General features: G+C 43.5%; 1 protein-coding gene across 6 annotated transcripts in view; it reads right to left on the bottom strand.

Annotated features, from left to right (window-relative positions):
* Positions 1 to 2,471: 2,471 nt before the first annotated feature.
* The window catches only part of mib2 (MIB E3 ubiquitin protein ligase 2), a 231,864-nt gene continuing 207,582 nt past the window's right edge, over positions 2,472 to 26,753 (bottom strand). For 5 of the 6 annotated variants that reach the window (XM_063033206.1, XM_063033204.1, XM_063033205.1 and 2 more), the window contains 7 exons: positions 25,010 to 25,164; positions 24,015 to 24,141; positions 18,774 to 18,998; positions 15,994 to 16,172; positions 14,129 to 14,295; positions 7,062 to 7,127; positions 2,474 to 5,324 (listed from right to left, as the gene is read on the bottom strand). In XM_063033206.1, coding sequence (XP_062889276.1) covers positions 5,083 to 5,324; positions 7,062 to 7,127; positions 14,129 to 14,295; positions 15,994 to 16,172; positions 18,774 to 18,998; positions 24,015 to 24,141; positions 25,010 to 25,164 — 1,161 coding nt within the window. In that variant the 3' untranslated portion in view covers positions 2,474 to 5,082. Of the gene's footprint in view, positions 5,325 to 7,061; positions 7,128 to 14,128; positions 14,296 to 15,993; positions 16,173 to 18,773; positions 18,999 to 24,014; positions 24,142 to 25,009; positions 25,165 to 26,753 lie in introns of all 6 variants that reach the window. The other variant, XM_063033209.1, reaches the window with a different exon arrangement.

The following is a 26,753-nucleotide window of genomic DNA, read 5'->3' on the forward strand; positions in this document are numbered from 1 at the left end:
ACTATTCATTTCACATAAAATTCATTGCCATGAAACATGGTTACAGCCAATTTCAAACTCCACCTAAACCCAAAGTACTTCCATCTAAAATAAAATCAGCTATAATGTGCTCAATAATTTCCTTTAATAATTTTATAAATTCTGTGTTAATCCTTTATCAAATTCTGAAAACATTGAACAAAAAGCTGCAAACTTCTGATCCATGCAGGTGTTTCTGTGGAAAGTCTGCAGCATCATATGGATGACTTTTTTTTTCCAAGTGTAGGTGCACACAGGACAACCACAAAAAATTAAACTTTGAATACCTTGGCTGTTGTCAGACTCGGAGGTGATTGCTTACTCTAGTTAACAGAAATGGGTGTTCCCTGTCCTCTCTGCATCGGCCACACAACTTGCTGAATCCTTGGGACCCTATGATGAAAATTACTCAAAGCATAAACAGCATTTCTCTATTCAATAGTAATTACAAATTTCTCTAGGAAAAGCTGCCAGATAATTTCACTGTTCACGTACACTACACCTGGAACGTATCAACACTGCACAAATTAAAGTCCATGTCTATAGCCGGATGGGTGATATTCTGGAATATTCCCTTTGAGAAAAATTACTTTGCTCAATATTTAAGTAAATGTGCAATATTTGAATGTATCACAGTAATAACTGTAATTCTTAATTTATTGAACAGCACAGAATTTCAACATGAGGATTCCTGGACAGAGGTAGTATTAGGGTTCTGAGAAAGACCTTGGGCATCCTCCTGTTGTCTTACTGACTTACTGTGACATAACCATTCTTCCAAACAACAGATAACATAGAACATTACAGCAGAGATCTGAGTCCATGATCTTGTGCTGACCTTTTAATTTAGTCCAACATCAATCAAATCCTTCCCTCCTACATAACCCCCCATTTTCTATCATCCATGTGCCTATCTAAGAGTTTATTAAATGTCCCTAATGTATCTGTCTCTACCACCCTGGGCAGTACGTTCCATGCACCCACTACTCTATGTAAAGAACTTATCTCCAACATCTCCTCTATACTCTCCTCCAATCGCCTTAAAATCATGCCCCTTGCACTGGCCATTTCTGCCCTGGGAGAAAGTCTCTGGCTATCACTCAATCTATGCCTCTCATCATCTTGTACACCTCTATTAAGTCACATCACCTTCCTTCACTCCAAAGAGGAAAGCTGTAGCTCACTCAATGCCTCATAAAACACGCATTCTAATCCAGGCAGCATTCTCATAACTCTCCTCTGCACCCTCTTGAGAGATGCCATATCCTTCCTATAGTGAGGCGAGCAAAACTGAACACAATATTCCAAGTGTGATCTAACAGAGTTTTATAAAGCTACATTATCTCGCAGCTCTTGAACTCATTCTCCCAACCAATGACGGCCAACACGCCATATGTCTTCTTAACTGTCCTAACAACTAGTGTGGAAACTTTTGAGTACAATCATCTTTTTAGTGAATGATCACTCTGCATTGACCAAGTTTCAACCAACTTCTTAATGCTCAGATTCACAACTCCACTGTTCAACGTGACCATCTTCCACCACACCGGAGAAAGGTTCTGTTAAGTGTTTCTCACCAAGGGCAAGAATTTGCTGTTCCACAAATATCCACACTGCAGTTTTCTACATTTATTCAAAGGTTTATGATGTGGTATTATTGATGAGGGGATGCATTGTTGAGTTCATCTTCAGAAACCACAAAAAACCAGCAATGCTGGAAATATCCTTCCTTCCTACTCCACTAACAGACACAGTCTACTGATGGACTGACGATAATTTAGTCTACAGTAGAGATCAAAGGCTTTCCCTGCCCAGAGAAGACATTGAGCGATTTGTGGTCTGACCCTTCTGTAATATCAGGAAGATATCGAGAGAAAAGAGAGACAGGCACCAGAACTCTAGGCATTTTGGAAATAGAATTGTATTTGAGCCGTAATTCCTGAACACACACACTTTACAGGGATACCGTCAGCTTGGCACACTAAACATGTTTCACTACCTGAACACACATGCTCCACAGCACTAGAAAGGCTGGCTCTGTCATAGGAGTCAAAGTGGACACACTGGAGGCTGTGGTAGAACAAAGGACCCTACAGAAAATCCTGGCAATTCTGGACAACGTTTCTCACCCTCTGCATGTCACCTTGGTTGAATAGAGGAGCCCACTTTTAACAATAGTCTAAGACAACTGCGCTGCTCTGAAGAGTGCTATATGAGGTTATTCTTTCCCTCAGCCAATAGGCTCTATAACGAACCTATAGCTGGGGAAGTGATGACCCCCCCTCCCCCCCATTAGACTGTTTGTGGTAATTTATTTTTTATTCTTTCTACTTCTCTTCTGATATTTATATCTACACTTGTAATGCTATCGTGACACTGTCATTTCCTTTGGGATTAATAAAGTATCTATCTATCTAATTACGTTTCAGACAGATGGAGCTTATCAGCTGTGGTTGGCAGCTCATCTAGAAGATAAACTCTGATCTCAAGCTCCTCTGCCTTGCAGCTGTACCCACTTATGAGGAAGGCTTCAGAAGTAAACCCTGAGGGAAAAATTGAGCCCCAAAGGCAGCGCCACGTTGAGCTCAACGCTGACTGGCAATTTCTGCAATGGAGCTGGTGCCAAGCCGTATGGGTCTCCACTGTTCCTTTGGACTCATCAGTTGCGTGGAGAGGGAGGGCCTGCTCTCCATATCGTACTGCCCTGGCTTGTCTCTGACAGCTGGGACGCAGCGTCCATGGTCGACCCAGGCCAACAGAGGCCCTCAATTACACTTTGGTGTGACAGATAAGCACGACAAATGTTGGCATGGCCTTAAAACCTTAGAGTTCGCTGCTGCAACCCTGTTCTTGACTTCAGTAACAGTATTGTTACAAATAAACTGGTGCTTTAATCCTGAGTCAGTCGAAAGTGGTCATGATACAAAAGGCAGAGACCCCTTGTGAAAGAATTTTCCAGCTAGTTTTATTTAATGAGAACAGAATTATAAAGATGTACATAGTTATTAATGTGTAACTACTGTATGAGAGGGTGATGACCCTGTGCTTCTCGAGCACACTTAAACACTAACTGGATTTCCTTTCCAGCTCTGAATTTCTCTTCTTTATAACAAAATATTCCCCCAATCTTTCTGGTAGATTTGGAGAACATCATGTCTTGATACAATCACACTTCTGATAAAAGCGATTGCTTCTGGTTTAACCATGCAATTAATGTAAATGCATGTTAATGTAAATTAACATGTAATTTACATTCCAATCAGAGAACGGAGACAAAAACCCATGACACACGGCATACAAGCATTGGTATGTACTGTATTAATGTTCTGACAGTCAAAACATGCAGATACTAGAATTTAAAATAAAAACTGAAAGTTCTGGAAACATTCAGCAGGTCGGGCAGCATTCGTGGAGGGAGAAACAGTTGACGTCTCAGTTTGAAGAGAGAAGGCAAGCCTGTTCAGGTGGGGGAGGAAGGCGTGGAGCAAAGAGTATGTCTACAATGGGCAGAAAACACATAGCACAGGTCCGGCAGAATCTATAAAGGGAAATGAATAGTCTCAGGCTGAGACCCTTGGTCAGGACTGGGGAGGTAAGGTTTACTTCGCCCTTCTGCTGCTCCCTTTCACTTCACATACTGCAGCCGACTGGGCATGTCCCAGTGAACCAGACCATGCGACGTCACCAGACCAGACTTTACAAAACGCCCAACACAAGACACAGGCACAGTCATCATTCCCTTCTCTGTCACTGCAGCTCAGCCACCTTCTCTCCCTCCCACTCCTTTGACTTGAAACATAAATTGCTTTTCCTTCCAACACGCTGCCAGACGTGCTGAGGTTTCCCGTCCGCCTTTCAGTCCTGATGATGGGTCTCCACCCGAGACATCCCCCCCCATCATCCCTTCACAGATGCTGCCTGACCCCCCCAGTTCCTCCAGCTCTGGACTGCAACATCTGTAGAGCTGTTTTTTTCCCCAGAAATTACTACTTTCATTTAAGTTCTTTCACTCTGTACCACTGGTAAATCTAATAAAAGCAAAGGTCTGCAGTTATCCTGATGCAGAAACTCAACACCACGCTGGTCTTCACCACGATACGCTCCCTGAATACAAGCAAGTCCAAAAACAAGTCGAGTTTGGTGAGCTGAGAACTCCTGAGACACATCTTCATGGCTTTATTTTCATGGAATATTTAAATATAAAAACACCTTAGAATAGAAAGTATGAGTAAAAATAGGACGAACATTTCACAGATTCAATGCCTTGCCTTTAACAGTCTCCTTTCCAAGTTGACCTGGTGGGTCAAATCATATTTCCTGATTATGGCTTCAGCAGAGTAACTTACATTCACAATCAAAGGGTTCCCCTGTGACCAGAGCTCCGTATTTAAACAGTGAATTAATCAGTTACCCTCTTCTTTCTGTCAACCACAAGTGTTTTCAACATTGTGCCACGTCTTTCAGACAACATTTAAGGTAAAATAGTCAAACTCAAATTAAAATGATGCACAGAAGAGGATAGTCTTTTAAATAAAATAGGTAACAATATTGCTCTTTGTAAATGGTGACCGGAAGGGTCTGTGCTGATGTGAAGAGAATAAGTACTATTCACTATGGGGGCTGAAGAAACATTCAAGTGTATTTCGTATTCCCACAATATATACAATTGAACATAAACCACAGGTGTTAGATAAGGGATTATATTACACTGTTTATAATATACATATTCAGTAAGGGGTTATATTGCAGCCTTGTGCATTGTTCCAGCATCTACAACTATTTAGAGGGACATTATCAGATTAATAAACCTGCTTTGTGTTATGTACAGTCTTGCTGCTCTCCTTGGTATCATCTCACCCACTGAAGCCACACAGCGGACAATCAAGCTATCGGGGACACTGAGGAGCAGCCAATACTAACCTCACACACGCGTATTCTACGAATACCGAGAAGAGTTATAACTGAAGGTTGGTAATAAGCACAAACAGGGCATCACAGGAAAGATCCAGGGCAGAGGGGGTGTGGAGAAAAATAGAATCAATAAAAAAGTCGTCCTGTCATGCATCAAACAAAGATATGTATCCGCTCTCGAATGTTCTGACGGCAGATTGGACATGCTTTCAGGGCAACGCTGCACTCCAGGCAGGACCCGTGGCCACACTGGAACACCAGTTTAATCTGATTATCGATACAGATTGGGCATATTATCCGTTCCTCCATCTGCCTGTACCGGGACTGAAGCTGTTCCAGTAACTTCCTCTGGTCGGGCGCTTCACTGGTGGAGCCGCTTTCCACCTCGGTGTTATCTGTAACAGAAGCCAGTCAGTTCTCTGTCACTGCCGATGCAGCAGCTGTAACCTTCCCATCTCAACATTTACAGATCGCAAATAACAACTTCGGTGTTGGTAGACAGAACAATGAAGCAAGTGTTTATTGAAAGTCGTGGCTGCACACTGCTCGTATCTATCGCACTGAACATGTAGGCAGATCCCAGGATCTGGCAGCTTAAACCTATCTGTGGTTTACCAAGACTGAAAACCTGAATACTTGCCAGTAACTGAAAATATAGACCTTGACTTGATCACTAAGCATAAAAGATAGCCATATTAAATCAGCTGTACATAATTTTCCTAACTTCTAACTGAATGTGATTTATAATAATCTATAAAACTGACTTTCCTGTTGACTCAGAATTATTGAGCGGAGTGGCTGTGGATTGAGTAATGCTTTACAGTACCATTGATTAGGGCTCAGTTCTTGCTGCCTCCTGTAGAAGTTTCTATGTTGATCCTGTGTGACCATGTGGGTTTCCTACGTGTGCTCTGGTTTCCTCCCACATGCAGGTTAGGGTTAGTACGTTGTGGGTGTGCTGTATTAGTGCTAGAAACATGGTGACACTTGTGGGCCGCACCCAGCTCATCCCTGGATGAGGCATCTTACTTCTGGTTTCCATATACACGTGACAAATAAAACTAATCTCTGAAAATCTCTTTGATGTGAAATACCAGTTTAATACTTCCAAAACGTTTAAAACCCAGGATAATTAGGTAAAAATCTTACAGGTTACAGTGGAACATCAGTACTCCACATGGCTCTTTGAATCACACTTGTTCTTCACTTTAACAACAGCTCGTGATTATTTTTGCTCTTGTGAAAGTGTCACTGAGTGTCTCAGCCTGTCTCTTTGGTGAGCACCAGACGACAACTCACCTCATCTTGTTTGAGTGGTGGGGTTATGATATTAGATTATTTCTTCTTCAGTCCCTTACTTTTTCCAACTATCCCCTTCCAGCTTCTCACTTCATCCCCCTCCCCCACCCACCTGCCCCCTCACCAAGCTTCACCTATCAGCTTTTAGTCCTTCCCCGCTCCTCCCCACCTTCTTATTCTAGCACCTGCCCCCTTCTTTTCCAGGGGAAGGAAGGGGGAAGAAGCCAGAAGGGTCTCGGTGCGAAATGTCCACTGTTTATTCCTCTCCGTAGATGCTGCCTGGCCTGCTGAGTTCCTCCAGCATCTTGTGTGCGTTGCTCTGGATTTCCAGCAGCTGAAGAATCTTTTATGTGTTTAAGGTGCTCTCCTGATTCTGAATACTTTCTCTGCTTTACAGGCATCACCCACCTGGCTTCACCTGTCACCTTCTCACTTGTACTCTTCCCCCTCCTTGCACTCTCTTATTCTGGCATCTTCCCCCTTCCTTTCCAGTCCTGATGAAAGGTCTCGGCCAGAAGTGATGACTGTTCATTCATTTCCAAAGATGCTGCCTGACCTGCTGAGTTCCTCCAGTACTTTGTGTGTGTTGCTTTGGATTTCCAGCAACTGCAGAATCTTGTGTTTTTGACAAACACACACAAATATACAGGAAATGGAGGGATGAGGATCCCGTACAAGCTCCATCAAGGTTAGCACCAAGACTGTGGGCCGAATGGCCGGATCCTGCGCTGTACATTGTGGGCCGAATGGTCTGTCCCTGTGCTGTACTGTTCCATGTTCTACCAAAAACCTGTTCTCGGAATATAGATTTAAGAATGTGGTTAATACATTACCATGTCTGATTTTCTTTGCTATAGACACTTGGCATTTGATACATTTCTTCATTCTTACAGAACACTCTGTAATCAAACAAATGTCAGGTATTAACATTTATAATACATCTTATAATTCTCATACATCTCGAAGTTAATTTATTATCATTATGTTGGTAATCATATCATATCTTGATATTCATTTTCTTGCAGGAATTTTATGGAAAAATAGAAACACAATGTAATTTACAAAAAACTATACTTTAACAAAGACTGACCAATAACCAGCATGCAAATTAAGACAAATATAACCATATAACAATTACAGCACGGAAACAGGCCATCTCGGCCCTTCTAGTCCGTGCTGAACTCTTACTCTCAGCTAGTCCCACTGACCTGCACTCAGCCCATAACCCTCCATTCCCTGTGCAAGTGAAAAAATGATCCTGAGTACGAGTTGTAAAGTCCTTGAAGGTGAATCGACGGGTTGTGGAGTGAGTTCAGAGCTGAGGTGGGTGAAGTGATCCATGTGAATTCAGCAGCCTGTTGGTTGAGGGGTAATAACTGTTCCCGAACCTGGTGGTGGTGAACCTGAAATCCTGCCCCATGGTAGTAGTGAGAAGAGGGCTTGGACTAGATGGTGGGGTCCCTGGTGATGGATGCCGCTTTCCTGGGACAGCGTTCCTTGTAGATGTGCTCAGTGGTGGGGAAGTAAATACAAATTTAAACTTGCATTCCAGTCTCAGTGAGACGTACGTGTTTAAAAAAAAACACGGTGAGAAACAGTTGAGTAAAAAACACTGCACAGAACATGCTTCTTCAGAGATGGTTGAGTTAAAAGAAAGGCAGAAAATGGGTTCATGAACAGTGAGTATGGGGTGATAATCATAAAAAGAAAAGGCAGAAATGGCTGGCTACAACAGAAAGACAGTCATATCCAACTGTACAAACGATAACTGGATGATGTATACTGAACAAACTGAGCAGCATTTGAGAGCAAACAGAACAGCGGATGAGAAGTGAGTGCCAGTGTTACTGGGTGCAATAGATGGAACTGCATACAGTTTGCCTAGAAGTTTGACTGCTCCAACCAGACCAGCCAAAATGAGCTTCGTTGATAGTGTGAAAGTAATGCAGGGACATTTAGAACCGAAAACAGTGTTGATTGCAGAATGCTTTAGGTTTCATAAGTAGAATTAAAAGGTAAGGGAGTCCATTTCAGCGTACGTGGTTGAATTGAAGAGATTGAGTATTGTCAGTTCTGTAATAGGCTTAATGACATACTAAGCGATTGTTTAGCTCATGGAATCTTACAAGAAAGCATTCAGAAATGGCTCCTAACTGACAGAACATAGAAATTTACACCACATTACATGCCCTTCGACCTACCATGTAACCTACTCGAGAGACTGCCTAGGATTTCCCTAGCACATAGACCTCTATATTTCTAAGCTCCATGTACCTATCTAAGAGGCTCTTAAAAGACCCGATTATATCCGCTTCCACCACCGCTGCCGGCAGTGCATTCCACGCACCCAGCACTCTGTGTGTGAAAAACTTACCCCTGACATCCCCTTGGAACCTATCTCCAAGCACCTTAAACTATGTGCCTTCATGTCAGCCATTTCAGCCCTGGGAAAAAGCCTCTGGCTATCCACGTGATCAATGCCCCTCATCATCTTATACACCTCTATCAGGTCACCTCTCATCCTCCGCGGCTCCAAGGAAAAAAGACCATAGGAGCAGAATTAGGCCATCTGGCCCATCGAGTCTGCTCCGCCATTCAATCATGGCTGATCTTTTTTTCTCCTCCTCAACCCCAGTTCCCGGCCTTCTCCCTGTAATCTTGGATGCCATGTCCAATCATATCAATCTCTGCCTTAAGTACACCCAATGACCTGGCCTCCACAGCTGCATGTGGCAACGAATTCCACAAATTCACCATCCTGTGCCCTCTTGTCCTGGACGCTCTCACCATGGGAAATATGCTTTCCACATCTACTCTGTCTAGGTCTTTCAACATTCAAAATGTTTCAATGAGATACCCCCCCCAATCCTTCTGAATTCCAGCGAGTTCAGACCCAGAGCCATCAAATGTTCCTCATATGATAACCCTTTCATTCCTGGAATCATCCTTGTGAATCTTCTCTGGACCCTCTCCAATGCCAGCACATCTTTTCGAAGATGAGGGGCCCAAAACTGTTCACAATACTCAAGGCGAGGCCTCACCAGTGCCTTATAAAACCTCAGCCAAGTACACTCAACCTATTCTCATAAGGTACGCCCTCCAATCCAGGCAATATCCTTGTAAATCTCCTCTGCACTCTCTCTATAGTATCCACATCCTTCCTGTAGTGAGATGACTGGAACTGAACAAAGTACTCCAAGTGGGGTCTGACTGAGGTCTGATATAGCTGTAACGTTACCTCACGGCTCTTGAACTCAATCCTATGGTTGATGAATGCCAACACACCATAAGCCTTCTTAACAACACTGTCAACCTGAGCAGCAGCTTTGAGTGTCATATCGACACGGACCCCAAGATCTCTCAGATCTTCCACACTTCCAAGAGTCTTACCATTTATTTTATATTCTGTTTTCAAAGTAGACCTACCAAATGAACCACTTCATACTTGTCTGGGTTGAAGTCCATCTGCCACTTCTCAGCCCAGTTCTGCATCCTATCGATGTCCCGCTGTAACCTCTGACAACCCTCCAGACTGTCCACAACACTCCCAACCTTTGTGTCATCAGCAGACTTACTAACCCACCTTTCTACTTCTTCATCCAGGTCATTTATAAAAATCACAAAGAGGAGGTGTCCCAGAAAAGATCCCTGCAGAACACCACTGGTCACCGATCTCCATGCAGAACATGAACCACCTGTAACCACACTTCGCCTTCTGTGGGCAAGCAAATTCCGGATCCACAAAGCAAGGTCTCCTTGGATCCCATGACTCATTACTTTCTGAATAAGCTTTACATGAGGAACCTTATCAAATGCCTTGCTAAAATCCATATACACTACATCCACTGCTCTACCTTCATCAATGTGTTTTGTTACATCCTCAAAGAATTCAATCAGGCTCGTAAGGCATGACCTTGACAAAGCCATGCTGACTATCTCTAATCAGGTTATGTCTCTCCAAATGGTCATAAATCCTGCCTCTCAGGATTTTCTCTAACAACTTGCCCATCACTGAAGTCAGACTCACTGGCCTATAATTTTCTAGGTTATCTCTACGCCCTTTCTTGATCAAGGGAACAACATTTGCAACCCTCCAATCCTCTGGAACTTCTCCCGTCCCTATTGATGATGCAAAGATTATCGCCAGAGGCTCAGCAATCTCCTCCCTCACTTCCCACAGTAGCCTGGGGTATATCTCATCTGGTCCCGGTGACTTATCCAACTTAATGCTTTTCAATAGCTCCAGCATCTCCCCTTTCTTAATGTCTATATGATCAAGTGTTTCAGTCTCCTGGAAGTCATCCCCACAATTGCCAAGGTCCTTTTTCCTTGGTGAATACTGAAGCAAATTATTCATTAATTACCTCCACTACCTCCTCTGCCTCCATACACACGTTTCCACTATCGCACCTGATTGGTCCTATTCTCACATTGGTCCTATTCTTTGAGGAGATTATAGGCTCACAGCACAACACAATAAGTGTGAATTCTTAAACAAAGCATCACTTACTGTGGTCGCACCACTGACATACAAGATTTAAACAAGTGTGCTGAGAATATTCAAACGGTGGTGGATACCCCAAGGCAAAAGGATGTATCTCAGTTAGGATTTGTCAATTACTATAACAGGTTCCTGCCAAACCTGGCTACTGTGCTCCACCCCATGAGCACATTACTACAGATCGGGAAGAAATGGCAATGGACAAAGTAGTGAGATGGCTTTCCAAAACATAAAGGGTGATGTCAGACACTGTACTCACACATTATGATCCCCATTTTCCAGTGAAGCTTGTCTGTGACGCCTCACCTTATGGGATAGGTGCAGTCATGTCACATGTTGAGTGATGAAAGTGAATACCCCAAAGCCTTTGCATCACGTTCCCTTACTGCCGCAGGGAAAAGTTACGCACAGATTGACAGAGAGGCCTTGAGTCTGGTTGGGGTGTAAAATATTTCAACCAGTACTTGTATGGGAGAGAGTTCACCCTCATTACTGATCATCAACCGCTTGTGTCCACTTCAATGCTCAGAAAGGTGTTCCACTAACAGTCGCATGAATACAGAGATGGGCTCTGTTTCCCGAGGATACAATTACAAGACTGAGTTCATGAGGATGACCAGTCATGGAAATGCTGATGGGTTGTTCTGTTTACAATTGGAAAAAGAAATACCTGAAAAATTTACTAAAGAGGACACTCCTCTTTAGACATTCTCCATAAAGAAGATTGGAAGTCTCCCTATTATGGCAGAGATGATCAAAAAGGAAACTAGAAAAAACCCCACAAAGTCTCAGTTCTACATGGTGACTCAAAGTGGCTGGAATGTGCAGTAGAATTTCCAGTTCCCCCATTTTTATTAGTGCAGGGATGAACTTGCCCTTGAAAGAGGTTTCCTTATGCTGCGATTGAGAGTAGTTGCACTACCCAAGCTGAGAGCTAGAGTGTTGGAGGAGCTGGGCATGGTCAAAACGTTGGCGTGAAACTTTGTCTGGTGGCCTGGCAAACATCAGCAGATCGAGCAGCTTGCCATACACTGTTCGGGATGCCAACACATCCAGAAGATGCCAAGAGCATCTGGGAAAAGAAAGACGAAAGGAGTAAAAGGTGTCCAGAGCTGTCAGAACCATTTCCTGAAGTCCCAGAGCCAGCTCCGACAAGCAGCAGAGCAGAGGCCCCAGAACATGAGACTGTTTCCCAGACACAAGCTCCCCCTGTGAAGCAAAGTGCACTGTCTGGAAAGACGTTATCCCACAAGGGTAAGATATTCTCCACAACAATTAAATCTAAAACAATTTAAAATTCACTGTGCTGTGAATGTGTGCAGTATATAGTAGTTGTGTCAAATATTGTTTTGATTATGCACTCTTTGTGTGTTTCAATCATTCATTATGGTTATATATACAACCATATACACTGTACATAGTGCACACACTCACATTCCGACTCCCTTGTTTTTCTTTCAATTAGTTTTCTCTTTTAGAGTTACAAAAGATAACAGAAGATGAATGAGACTGTGTACTGTACCTCCACACATGACAGTGTACTGACAGTAGAGACTGTACTGTACCTGTACATACAGTGTACTGACAAGAGAGACTATGTACTGTACCTGCACATACAACAGTGTACTGACAGGAGAGACTGTGTACTGTACCTGTACATACATACAGTGTACTGACAGGAGAGACTGTGTACTGTACCTCCACACATGACAGTGTACTGACAGGAGAGACTGTACTGCACCTGTACATACAACAGTGTACTAACAGGAGAGACTAACTGTACCTGTACATACAGTGTACTGACAGGAGAGACTGTGTACTGTGTACAGTGTACTGTATGTACCTGTACATACAGTGTACTGTCAGGAAAGACTATACTGTACCTGCACATACAACAGTGTACTGACAGGAGAGACTGTACTGTACCTGTACATACAACAGTGTACTGACAGGAGACAGTACTGTACCTGTACATACAGTGTACTGACAGGAGAGACTGTGTACTGTACCTGCACGTACAACAGTGTACTGACAGGAGAGACTGTGTACTGTACCTCCACACAAGACAGCGTACTGACAGGACAGACTGTACTGCACCTGTACATATAACAGTGTACTGACAGGAGAGACTGTGTACTGTACCCGTACATACATACAATGTACTGACAGGAGAGACTGTGTACTGTACCTGTACATACAACAGTGTACTGACAGGAGAGACTGTACTGTACCTGTGCATACAACAGTGTACTGACAGGAGAGACTACTGTACCTGTGCATACAACAGTGTACTGACAGGAGAGACTACTGTACCTGTGCATACAACAGTGTACTGACAGGAGAGACTGTGTACTGTACCTGTACATACAAGTGTACTGACAGGAGAGACTGTGTACTGTACCTGTGCATACAACAGTGTACTGACAGGAGAGACTGTACTGTACCTGTACATACAACAGTGTACTGACAGGAGAGACTACTGTACCTGTGCATACAACAGTGTACTGACAGGAGAGACTGTACTGTACCTGTATATACAACAGTGTACTGACAGGAGAGACTGTACTGTACCTGTGCATACAACAGTGTACCGACAGGAGAGACTGTACTGTACCTGTACATACAAGTGTACTGACAGGTGAGACTGTACTGTACCTGTGCATACAACAGTGTACTGACAGGAGAGACTGTGTACTGTACCTGTACATACAAGTGTACTGACAGGAGGGACTGTACTGTACCTGTGCATACAACAGTGTACTGACAAGAGAGACTGTACTGTACCTGTATATACAACAGTGTACTGACAGGAGAGACTGTACTGTACCTGTGCATACAACAGTGTACTGACAGGAGAGACTGTACTGTACCTGTATATACAACAGTGTACTGACGAGACTGTACTGTACCTGTATATACAACAGTGTACTGACAGGAGAGACTGTACTGTACCTGTATATACAACAGTGTACTGACAGGAGAGACTGTGTACTGTACCTGTACATACATACAGTGTACTGACAGGAGAGACTACTGTACGTGTACATACAACAGTGTACTGACAGGAGAGACTACTGTACCTGTATATACAACAGTGTACTGACAGGAGAGACTGTACTGTACCTGTGCATACAACAGTGTACTGACAGGAGAGACTGTACTGTACGTGTACATACAACAGTGTACTGACAGGAGAGACTGTACTGTACCTGTATATACAACAGTGTACTGACAGGAGAGACTGTACTGTACCTGTGCATACAACAGTGTACTGACAGGAGAGACTGTGGACCATACCTTCACACACGACAGAGTGCTGGCACTGACAGGAGAGACTGTGGACCATACCTTCACACACGACAGAGTGCTGGCACTGACAGGAGAGACTGTGGACCATACCTTCACACACGACAGAGTGCTGGCAAGGAACAAAGAGGACCAGGAACGATAATTCCGAACACACTAAGCACTCAGCAGGCTCTGCAGTCACCGGTAGTAACAGATTTGTCATGGTGTTTGGAGTGGTGTGGACTCGACGTAGAGCCGTTGATCCAGTTGGTGATCTCCTGTAATAAACAATGCCAAAAAGAGCATGATGACATAACTAACCCTTCAGCTCTACCTCTTCCCACATACATTCACCAGATGGATGCTGACTTGCAGCTGCAACTGTTCTTTAACAAAGTAAATTTATTATAAATTCAAACCACTACAGTTCAACCTGGGCAGAACACTCCACTGTCTGTCTCTAGGATTCATGGATAGCTATTTCAGCCAGCCCCAAGAGCAGGTTAACTCCGCTATTCTCTTCCCATCCTGTCCCCCTCTGCGTTAGATGAGTAAACATGAGGCTAATATGCAGCCAGAGGTGAGGAGTAGCACCCTACAGGTATGCGAACGGGGGCAGTCATGTCCGAGTAGACACAGACATCAACCCACTAAATGTGATGACCCATGTGAAACCGGAAGCAAGTCACTGTAGGCAGTACTGAGGTCACCCGGCTGATGATTCAGCTGAGAGGAAGTTCAAGTGGACAAGAACTTTTGACCTCAGCTTGCCTTCACTGGATGAGGCAGAGTACAAGAGCTGGAACAACACAGTTGGGTGTTGGTGAGACCCATCTGGAGCAGCGAGTGTAGTTTTGGTCACCACACTGTACAATGGGAAGTGATTACGTTGGAGGTGGTGCAGAGAGGATTCACAGTCATGTCACACGGACTGGAGGGCTCCAGGCACAAGGAGAGAACAGATAGGCTGGGACTGTTTTCCCTGGAGCGAAGGAGGCTCAGTTAATGGTAGGGGTCCACAGCACAAAGAAAGGCTGAGAACTCCTGCTATAGATGATTACAAAATCATGAGGCTAGATTAGATGGAATCATCTTTTGATAGCACATGTACATCAAAACACAGAGGGAATTGTGTCGTTTTGTGTCAATGATCTAAGGATGTGGAGGGAGCAGCCCACAAGTGCCATGCTTCTGGCACCAGATTAGCATGTCCTCACCCGTACGTCTTTGGAAAGTAGGAGGAAACTGGAGCATCTAGTAGAAACCCTCGCGGTCATGGAGACAACATGCAGATTCCTTAAAACAGTGGGAACTGAACCAGATCGCTGGCACTGTAACACGTCACGCTAGCCGCGAGGCTACCTGTAAAGACTCACGCTATCTGCGAGGCGAGGCTACCTGTAATGTGTCATGCTAGTCACTAGGCTACCTGTAACGTGTTAGCCAGTAGGCTACCTGTAAGTCGTCAAATCATGCTAGTCATTACTGGGACGATCTTTGACATGATGGTGTCTAAAGCTAGTGGGTGTAGGTTTAATGTGAGAAAGGAAGTACAAAGAGGGACAGTTTTCCACACAGAATGTGGTGGGTAGATGTAAGCTAATCTATGGTTTAATCCCCAGTGCTGTTTTTCAGAAATGGAGTGTGGTAAAGTTGGGATTTTTTAAAAAACTGTATTTATAGAAATTGCACCTTTGCAATCACGGCTCTAAAATAAATCCTAGATATCAATCAAAAGAGGGAAGGCAGGGTTCTAACCGATTTATGCTACATTGCAGGGTTAATTATGGTGTAAAATACATGATTCATCGCAAACTCAGACTGGGTGCGAGAAGTTGGTGAGAAGTCCCCACCCTCCCTTCTCAAAGCTTTACCCTCTCAGGTGGTTGTGAGGAGGCTAATGCCTTGTGTATCTTTTAATATCTGCCAAGCATAACCAAGACCACAACAACTACGTGATAATATTGCTAGCTTACCTGGATTTCTCTGCAAAACTCTTGATTATCTGTATTGTCCTGCTATCTGTGATCAGATCAAGAGGTGTCTTGCCCTTGTGGTTTGTGTAGTTAGTATCTGCTCCGTCCTGGGCTAGGAAGCAAGCAATGACCGTGCCCACAGTCAGGTCAGTAGATCCTAGTAGCCCAGAGGCTTGTAACTGAAGAGCAAAAACCAAGATATAAGATATAATGTGCTGTCAAATTACCAAGGAGGCAAATAGCACTTGGCAATATTTCTTGCAATGAGGATTCCAGCAACCGAACAAATGCTTTATAAAATTAACTACTCCGCACTGATTAACAGAAACCAGCCTCCCCCAACGGACTACACTCCATGCTGCCTCAGCAAAGTAGCCAAAATAGTGAAAGTCCCCACTCATCCCGGACATTCTCTCTTGTCCTGGGTGGAAGATGAAAAAGCCTGAAAGCACTTACCACGGGGTTCAAGACCGGCTTCGATCCCCCTGTTATAAGGCTGTCATAGTTGATAGGACGGACTCTTCACCTCACTATCTAACTCGTGGCCTTACACTTTATTCTTCATTCTGTTATTGCTCAGGCACAATTATGTGTACATCAAAACATAATGAAAAGTGTTTTAAACACAAGAGAGTCTGCAGATGCTGGAAATCCACAGTAACACACACAAAATGCTGCAGGAACTCAGCATCTATGGAGAGGAATAAACAATCAACGTTTCGGGTCAACGCCCTTCTTCAGGAATCCTGCCTGAATTACTGAATTTCCACAGCATTTGTGTGTGTCCTTTTTGTTATGTTTCACCTTGTTCTACCTCAATCACTGTGTAATGATTTGATCTGTACAGACAGTATACAAGATATGTTTTCCCTGTATTTCAGTACACATGGCAATAATAATCCAATTCCAATACCAGAAACTTTTAGTCATATCTGTAAAAGTTAAGCAATATTCTCACTACATGATCACTGTTAGTGACAGGGAATAAACTTCTGAACTGAAAATTAACAAGCTCAAACATTCAGCCTTTTCTTCACATGGTAATTGTTGTTGGGGATTTTAAAAGAATGTCTAATTTAAAAAGTGTGACTGAATATTTTCCCACAGTGTATGTGGAGACGGACTACCCACTCAGCCCTGCTGCCTCACTCACTCACTACATTAGCAAGAAAAGCAGCACCAGAGGAACTCAGCAGGTTGGGCCGCATCTACAGAGCAAAATGATCAATCGAGATCCTTCAACGGGACTGCTGTTTGCTCCTCACAGATGCTGCCTGGCCAATGAGTTCCTCCAGCATGCTGTGTACATTAACAGCTCACACCTGCAGTAAACTCTGTGGCATTGAACAAGTTGGGCCTCAGGGCTTTGGTGTGTTAAAGTGATGGCAGATATGGTGAGATACTTAGTTGCTGCCGGAGCCAGCCAATGTAGCCAGCGGTAATTACGGATCACTGCAAGTCATCTGTCCTGACTAGGCAAGTGTTATATTTCAGCTTGTCACGGGAATGGCAGAAACTTCAATCATACTTTCTATCTCACTTTAACAGAAATGCCAATGCCCTTAAACGGAAAATCCTACGAAAAGTAGCGGATACGGTCCAGTCCATCACAGGTAAAGCACTCCCCACAACTGAGCACACCTACAGGGAGAGCTGTATCAGGAAAGCAGCATCCATCATTGGGGACCCCCAGCACCAGACCCTGCTCTCTTCTCACTGCTGCCATCAGGAAGAAGGTCCAGAAGCCTCAGGACGCACTTCACCAAGTTCAGGAACCGTTACTCACACCACCGGGTTCAGGAACAGTTATTACGCTCACTGGGGATAACTTCACTCAACTTCACCTGCCCCATCACTGCCCCACAACCAACTGACTCACTTTCAAGGACTCTTCATCTCATGTTCTTATCTTTATGTCTTATTTATTTATTTATTTTAAATTATTATTACTATTTCTCTCTCTTTCGTACTTGCAGTCTGTCATTTACACATTGTTTGTCCGTCCTATTGGGTGTGGTCTTTCATTGATTCTATTGTGTTTCTCGAATTTACTGTGAATGCCTGCAAGAAAATGAATCTCAGGGTTGTATATGGTGACACATATGTACTTTGATAATAAATTTATTCAAACGTTATAGTCATTGGGTTCTAAATGCAGAGGAGAAATGAGAGGAAACCCCAATGACAAATTCAAAGTTCAAAGTAAATTTATTACCAAAGTACATATATGTCACCATCTACAACCCTAAGATTCATTTTCTTATGGGCAAACTCAGATTATCCAGTTCTAATTTCCCCAAGGGAGCAAAGTAAATTCTGAAAATATTTGAACTTGAGTAGTAAACCCCAAAAACAATTGCATCTTCATAGTGATGGACTGGTGACTTCACAAAAAAATGCTGCTACCAGACACAGAATATAACTCCATTACAGATGGTGCCAAGCCCAAGCGCCTGCTGTGAAAGGGGAGGACTGTACAGGGAGCCTGCGACCCCATCCTGCAAAAATCCAGAACTGCAGAAATGCCAACAAAAGCTGCAAAGACCTCATCCCTGAGAGAGGCTGGATCATCGAAGATGGGCTACACCTCGGGACAATTTGAAAAACTGGCCCAGGACAGGGGATCTTGGTGAGCTGCTGTCAGTGGTCTTTGCCCCAGTAGGGCTGACGGGATCAAGAAAGTTATTGCATCTGAGATAGAATAATCATAGGAAAGGCATCAAATATGTCCCAGTATGGGGGTGGAAACAAGGTTTCTGCTGTTTAGACGTGGAACCTACGTTTGCTAACAAGGAGCTGGTGTCGCTCTCCCTGGCGGCCAAGCGATTTGCCAGCTGCTGACGACCCAGTGCCACGTGCAAGGCGGTGTCTCCATCTTCATCCTCTGCATTTACATTGCAGCCCTCAGCAACCAGAAGCTGTATGATACCAGTGTGACCCTGCGTAACCGACAGTTGCAAAGGTGTCTGGTTCCGGTTGTTCCGAATATTAATCTCACATCGCCCCTGGGTACAGGAAACAATGAGTTAGACTTTCAGTGCACAGAATCTGTCGCAATATTCAGCTTCTATCCACCTTCAAGGACATACAACAAGTTGCCAGAAAAGGGCTAGTAACGTCATGAAGTATCCCACCCACCCACCCACCCACCCTGCCCATGGACTGTTTGTCCCCTCCCATCAGGACGAGGCTATGTAGCATCCACGCCAGGACCAGCAGACTCTGAAACAGTTAATTTCCCCAAGCAGTGAGGCTGATCAACACCTCCACCCGCCAACCCACCCCTCCACACCCTCAACCACCACTACTTTATCATTTTCTGTCAGAGTCACCTTATGTACAGATATTCCTGTGCCTGGGGTCACTTTATGGACAATCAATATGTATATATAACCTATCTTATGGATTTATATTATTATTGTGTTCTTTATCTGATTGTGTGTTTTTTTGTGCTGCTTCAGATCCAGAGTAACAATTATTTTGTTCTCCTTTACGCTTGTGTACTGGAAATGACATTGAACAGTTCTAAATCCTGAATTTTCTACAGAAATATATTGCTTGTTTGTTTTCCACATTGTAACAAATTTGAACACGATGCGGATAAACATTTATTTTGTAAATAATTCGGAAGGTGTGTGGCTGAGGTGGATGGGTTGAGTTGAGTTGTTCTCTGATCTTGGCAATGTTTTGTCACCATATGAGGAGACATCATCACTGCACTGCTGATTGTAGCAGGTCCTCCGAATGTTTGACCTTTACGTACTTTTTAATCAGTTGATTGGACGTCAATAGTCTCATTCCAAATCACGTAAAGGAACCATGAAAACTGAGTTATTGCTACACCTGAAAGTAAAACACTACGTTGCAGCAGCCTTCAATCAACATTCAGTGAGCAACTATTATCAGAAATGACTAATCTTGAAGAAATAATCCAATATGACAAATATATTTTTCAAAAGAATCTTTGAGAATGTGAAGATTTAGCCATTAGACAACAACATGAGGCAACATATGGAAAGTAGCCTGTACCTTGAATAAACTTCAACCATTAATGGTATCCCACCACTTTTCCAACACTGTGGTCCAAGTAACCGGGCCTACCCACTGCTCCCTTTCTTGAACAAAACAATATCCTCTTCCCCAGTGAAGACAGATGCACAATACTCTTTTAATACATTCGCTTCCATAAAGTCAGCCCACTGTTCTTTCAATGACTTCCTCCACTTTAGCTGGGACAGTCCCCTCTCATCCCTTCCTCCAAATGATTAGTTTTCATTTAGATTGCTCCTTCTTCTCTTTCATGCTAATTGAAAACTTATGATGTTATAGTCACAATATCTAAATGTTACTGACAAAATTCAGAGCACCTGACACCACCCCCAACCCACCGCCCCCACTGATCATTTGACCCAGATCCAACAATATCTCCTTCCTTTCCTGTTGGGAGCTGGAACACACAACACATTCCTCCAGAAACCATCCTGGGCACAAGTTTCACCCACAAGTATTACCATCCCAGTTTAAAGTCCCCATTACAGCTTTGCAGCTCTTGTGATTGCCATGGATAATTTGTCTTCCTTGTGATTTCCAGCATTGCTGGTGACTTATTCAATGGATGTGAGAGAGGGGAAAGGGGATGGGGAATGGTGAAGGGGGGGGGGCGGTGGTAAGCCATTACCAGAAGTTTAAGAAATCGATGTTCATGCCATCAGGTTGGAGGCTACCCAGATAAGGTGTTGTTCCTCCAACCTGAGGGTGGCCTCATCGTGACAGTAGAGGAGGCCAAGGATGGGCATATTGGAATGGGAATGGGAGGTGGAATTAAAATAGGTGGCCACTGGGAGATCTATTCTGGGTAGCCTCCAACCTGATGGCATGAACATCGATTTCTCAAACTTCTGGTAATCCCCACCTTCACTGTTCCTCACCCCCTTTCCCCTCTCTCACCTCATCTCCTTGCCTGCCCATCACCTCCTCTGGTGCTCCTCCCCCTTTTCTTTCTTCCATGGCCTTCTGTCCTCCCCTATTAGATTCCCACTTCTCCAACCCTGTATCTCTTTCACCAACTTCCCAGCTCTTAATTCACCCTCCCCTCAGTTTCACCTATCACCTTGTGCTTCTCCCTCCCCTCCCCTCACCTTTTAACTCTACTCATCTTTTATGCTTCAGTCCTGCTGAAGGGTCTCAGCCCAAAACATCAACAATGCTCTTTTCCGTAGCTGCCTGGCCTGCTGAGTTCCTCCAGCATTTTGTGTGTGTTGCTTGGATTTCCAGCATCTGCAGATTTTCTCTTGTTTACAGCAGCATTCCAAACCAAACTGGATCCATAGACCCACCTCCGATCCCGACAGTATGTCTTTCCTGTCTATCTGGTCTGGCATTTAAATTGCCTAAGCACCGGGTTGCCCCCTGCTCTCGGACTCAGGCCTTGGTTGGCCTGTACTCCATCTTTCCAAATCGGCGTGGTGCTTAATTGGATCAAACCTCATTCCCAGTCTAGGTGGATGAAACAACTCTGCTTCAACTTCTCTCCACTTCACTCACTCCAACTTCGTCCCGAACTTCTCTAATTCTCTCCGACATCTCCTGGAACTTGCCTCGACCTCCTCTGGCTTCATCTCCCACCAGCACGCCTCGGCCCTCAGATCAGCATTGCTGTCACTCGCCTCTTCATTGTTTGTGGTGTTCCTTTAACACATTTTCCCATACAAAAAGTGTTATTAATGGAGTAGTTAGTCTCTGTTCTATGTTCAATGTGACTCCCCAGTACCTTCCTTTCTCTTCGGCACTTTAATACATTCTTTAATCAAATGCTTTCCTTCTCCTTCGTAGCTGCACAGATTTACGGTCAAGACAAGAAGAGAGCAGAAGGACAATCAGTTCAGAAGTGGAATTCTGACGTGTTTAGCACATTAGGTACAGGAATGAGAGATGAGGATTTGTGTAGAACAGGTGGATATGAATGAGGATATTAAAACAGGGCCCGAGAGAGGTATGAGTGCCCTTAAGTTGCATGGTCAGTGTTACTGGGAGTGAATTCAACCATTGGCAATGCAGGAACGGTGAGACGTCTCCAACTCAGAACTGTGTGACCAATGGGAACATTCCCACGCAGTGGGTGACCTTCATCGTGTGCTGGAGGCCGAAGATGTGGCGGCAATAACAGGTGGTTGTGGTACGAAAGCACAGCAGTTATCACAATTGCTCATCAGCGCAGGTTCTCACTGCTTAGGGTTCGCTTCCTGCCGTTGTCCGTAAGGAGTTTATACGTCCTCCCTGTGACTGCTGGCTTTTTCCCGGGCGCTCCAGTTTCCTTCCACACTCCAAGGTGTACAATTTGGGTTACTGAGTTGTGGGTTTGCTACGTTCCCCAGTCACCTTGCTTCCCATGCCTCTAGGCCCTGACCCCGATCTGTCAAGGATTGTGTGGTGGTTAAACAAAGTCACACAAAGGTGTTCTCCATTAAGGGAATAACCCTTCTCCGATAGCATCATACTCGATTCGAGTGATTGCACCACTACCCTACATGCTATGTTGGTACCAGAATTGTGGTGACAATTGTGGGCTGCCCCCAGCACATTGCAAATGACACATTCGATGTATGTATGACAAATAAAGCTGGTCTTTTCTCTAAAGGTTAGTTTACCAAGAGCACACACCCAGATCAGCTGGCTGGTGGCGTAGTGGCATCAGCACCAGACTTCGGAGTGAATCTGAAGGTAAGTTTCCATCCGTGCCGGGTTGAGCGTCAAGCTAGCAACTCGACCTCGTAAAAAAGAAATTGCCTGCTACAGAAACATCAACTGCAAAAGCTGATGGCCTATGCTCTCTCGTGAGTTTAACAGGCAATTTCCTTTTTTTTTTACACACCCAGGTCAGGGTCTGAAGACAGTGAAGGAGTGAATTCTTGGGTGCTGGGTGAGTACATTAAGCAAAATGTTAGATTGAAACCAAGGTTTTCCTCTCTCTTGGAAAGGGAAGACAGAGAGTTGACTTCAGCAGACCTCTAAGTTTGGGAGCTTTTTGACAGAGGCAATGGGGACCTCTGATCCCATGGGACATTGTTATAAGCTGGTCACCAGCAACTCAGAAAGGGAATCGAAGAGAATCATTATTGCTGATTGGTGAGATTGAGTGATCTATATGCACCGGCTGAGGCAGACGTCAGAGTCCATCCACAGGAAGGCAGAGAGGGTTATGGAGAAGGGAGTGTAGGATTAGGATTAATGTGATTTTAGTGAGAAAGAGGAATGGATTGGCACAAGGCAGGACTGAAACATCTTCTGAAATGGCTGAATGGTCCACTGCATTGTCTTTACATAATTCTTTTTATAAACACAAGAGATTCACAAGAGATGTTGGAAATCTAGAGTAACACACATAATGCTGGAGGAACTCAGCAGGCTAGGTAGCATCTATGGGGTAGAATGAACAGTCAATGTTTCAGGTCAAACACTGAAATGCCAAATGGATCACATGCACATGATTGCAATTTGCAAAAATAAACAGCAGCTCAAGAATATTTAATTACTTTCACAATATGTGATGTCTAGTTAGCACGGTATTAATAGTCCCCAACGGTTCTTACAACATTAGTAACCATTCCTACAGACAGGTCCCAATACCCTCTGGTTTCAATAATCTGATTCACAGACCAACACCCATTCCTACAGACAGATCACAACACTCTCTGGTGTCAATAACGGTATTCACAGACAGACAATCCAAGGTTGGGCTCACTTCCTAACATTACTTCAGAGTTAAAATCAAAGTAAAATTTATTATCAAACTACATCTACGTTATACATACTACCTTGAGGTTCATATTCTTGTAGGCATTTACAGGAAAATAAAGAAATATAATAGAATTTATTAAAAACTGTACATAAATAAGGACAGACAAATAACATTAACTAGCAGAGGTGAATTGCAAATACTCTGAGTATCAAATTATATATGTGTGTTTTGAATACTTAGATTATTTATTAAGTTGTTTTGTGCGTCATCACCAAATTCCTACCTCTTTAATCAGCACCTCTGCTACGTCTTTGTGGTTGTTAAGGGCAGCGAGATGAAGAGCTGCAAAACCATCCTCTTTCTTGACGTCCACCAGCTGTCGGGCTCGGGCCAGAATCTTCTCGGTGGCTCTGACAGAATGGTGGAGAAACACGGAATAAATGAGCATCCATGTTCTTACGAAAGGAAAGGAAAAGAAAAAATGGAAATATTTCCTACATTGTATTCATGGGTGGAAGACTCAGTTTGTAGTGTCAAGATTGAAAGGGAAATACAGTAGAAACTTAACACACCACAAAAAAATATACAAGAATTTGCAGGGATTTAAGGATCTGAGTTGTAGGGAAAGATTGAATAGGTTTGGACTTCATTCCCTGGAGTGCAGGAGAATGAGGGGAGATTTGATATACAAAATTATGAAAATATCAATAGGGTAAATTCAAGCAGGCTGAGGTTGTGGAAGACTAGAACCAGAGGCCATAGGCTAAGGGTGAAAGGTGAATATTTAAGGCAAACATGAGGGGAACTTCTCCACTCAGAGGCTGATGAGAGTGTGGAACGAGCTGCCAGTGAAAGTGGTGAACGTGGGTTCAATTGCAACATTTAAGGGAAGTTTTGATAAGTACATGTACAGGAGGGGTATGGAGGATTATAATCCAGGTGTAGGTCAATGAAACTAGGGAGTACAATAATTTGGCATGGTCTAGATGGGCTGAAGGGCCTGTTTCTGTGCCGTAGTGTTCTATGACTCCATGAGTAAATTTACAATAAATCCTCCGTTTAGAAGATGAATGATAAGCAGATTACTTTATTTAATTTTTTAGACAAAAGATTTTAAAGACCCTGATATTCCATGTGTACCATTTGGAAATCTGTACTTTGAGAAGAAACCTGAAGCTGTAATCCCTCTCTGCGTATAGCCTCAGGCCTGGTATTTGTTCTACATTGCAAGTATTAGTGTGAGGAGCTGGCAAATAATAATCTTCAACAGGTTCTTACAATTTATTGCCTTTTAAGGCTGCATGGTGCAGTAAGTTGAAACCACGGTTATTCTGATGTGTGAAGTCGATGTTGGGCACCTCAGTCAGGATGGTAATGATGTCTCTATAATCTTTAGCAATTCCATCATGCAGAGGAGTATCTCCATACGAATCCTGGAAAGACAACAGCAGAAGACGTGAAGAGAGATGAACAACATTTTCCGCAGTGAACTCAGACAAACTTTCACCTCCCTTTCCCCAGCTCCCTTCAACTAACCCCTACCTATTGATTCCTTTACTGCCAAAGAACATCTTGAGATTAACTACATAGTGTCATTAGAATTGTTACAGCTTTATATTTTTACTGAAAGGTAATATCTAAAGATTGAAGATTCAGGTTTATTTATCACATGTACATCAAAACATACAGAGAAATGCAACACACACAAAATGCTGGAGGAACTCAACTGGCCAGGCAACATCTATGGAAAAGAGTTTCGTTGACATTTCAGGCCGAGACTTCATCAGGACACTCTTTTCCACAGATGCTGCCTGGTGTTCTGAGTTCCTCCAGCATTTTGTGTGCATTGCTTGGATTTCCAGCTTCTGCAGATTTTCTCTTACAGTGTTGTTTGTGTCAACACCAACTAACCCGAGGGTGTGCTGGGGGCTCCCCGCATGTTGCACCATACATTCCAGTGGCTACATTGCCCTCAACGCCTGGCAGTTTTATTCAAGGAGCTTTACCAAGATAAAGATTTTGTCATTTCTTGATGAGGTACCACTTGAATAGTAAAAACAGAATTCAGACCCTTGCTAAATTATCCAAATACTAATTGTTATTATAATTACACAGACAAACTGATTTGTTCCGCTATACTAAGACACTGCTTAATTCAGAGGGCATAAGGAGAGGATGAACAAACTTGAATTGTCTTCTCTGAAGCAGCGAAGGCTGAGGGGAGGTTTATAACATTATGAGAGGCATAGATAGTGTCGACAGACAATATCTTTTTCTCCAAGGTTGAAAGGTCTAATATGAAGGCAAGCATTTAAGCTGAGAGGGGGAAAGTTCAAAGGAGATGTGCAGGACAAGTTTTTCTTTGACACAGTGAGTGGTGGGCAGCTGGAATGTCCTGGCAGAAGTAAGTATAATAGAGACTTTCAAGAGGCTCTTGGACAGACACATAAACGCGCAGAGAAGTGAGAGATATGGATTTTGTGTTGATAGACGGGATTAGTTTGGCATAACAATGCCTGTTTCTGTACAGTACAATTCTGTATGTTCAATGATCAACAATCAGCACTTCGCTATCGATTAACGATTTCTCAAGTAATTCTAATTGGAGTAAAGTTGTATCAGAAAATGACAAAAAACTGCTGTAAAGTATCATTCCATAAAATGCCAGAGATGTGGGTTAATATCTGTCCTTGTATTTAATAATGGGATTTCACCTGGGTTCAAGCAGAAAGTTAGAAATCAGAAGCTGATAAGTGAATTACTAGTTAAACCAGTTAGTCTGTTACCTATCCGACCAGGTGACCCAGCGTCAAAGGACCACATGACAGGTTTTGTCTAAGCCACATGCACCAATTTGGGGATAATCATGGAATGAATCTGGAGCTGTGTCTCCAGCAGGGTTGTGGACATATCTGCCCCGGGAGCACAACTTCTGAAGTCTTACCACTGAGAACTACAGCCCATGAGTTGACAAAGCTATGCCTTGGCTAAATTCTGCTCTTGTTGGTGACCAGTTATGAGA

This window comes from Mobula hypostoma, chromosome 25 (assembly GCF_963921235.1).
Source record: "Mobula hypostoma chromosome 25, sMobHyp1.1, whole genome shotgun sequence".
Lineage (NCBI taxonomy): Eukaryota > Metazoa > Chordata > Chondrichthyes > Myliobatiformes > Myliobatidae > Mobula > Mobula hypostoma.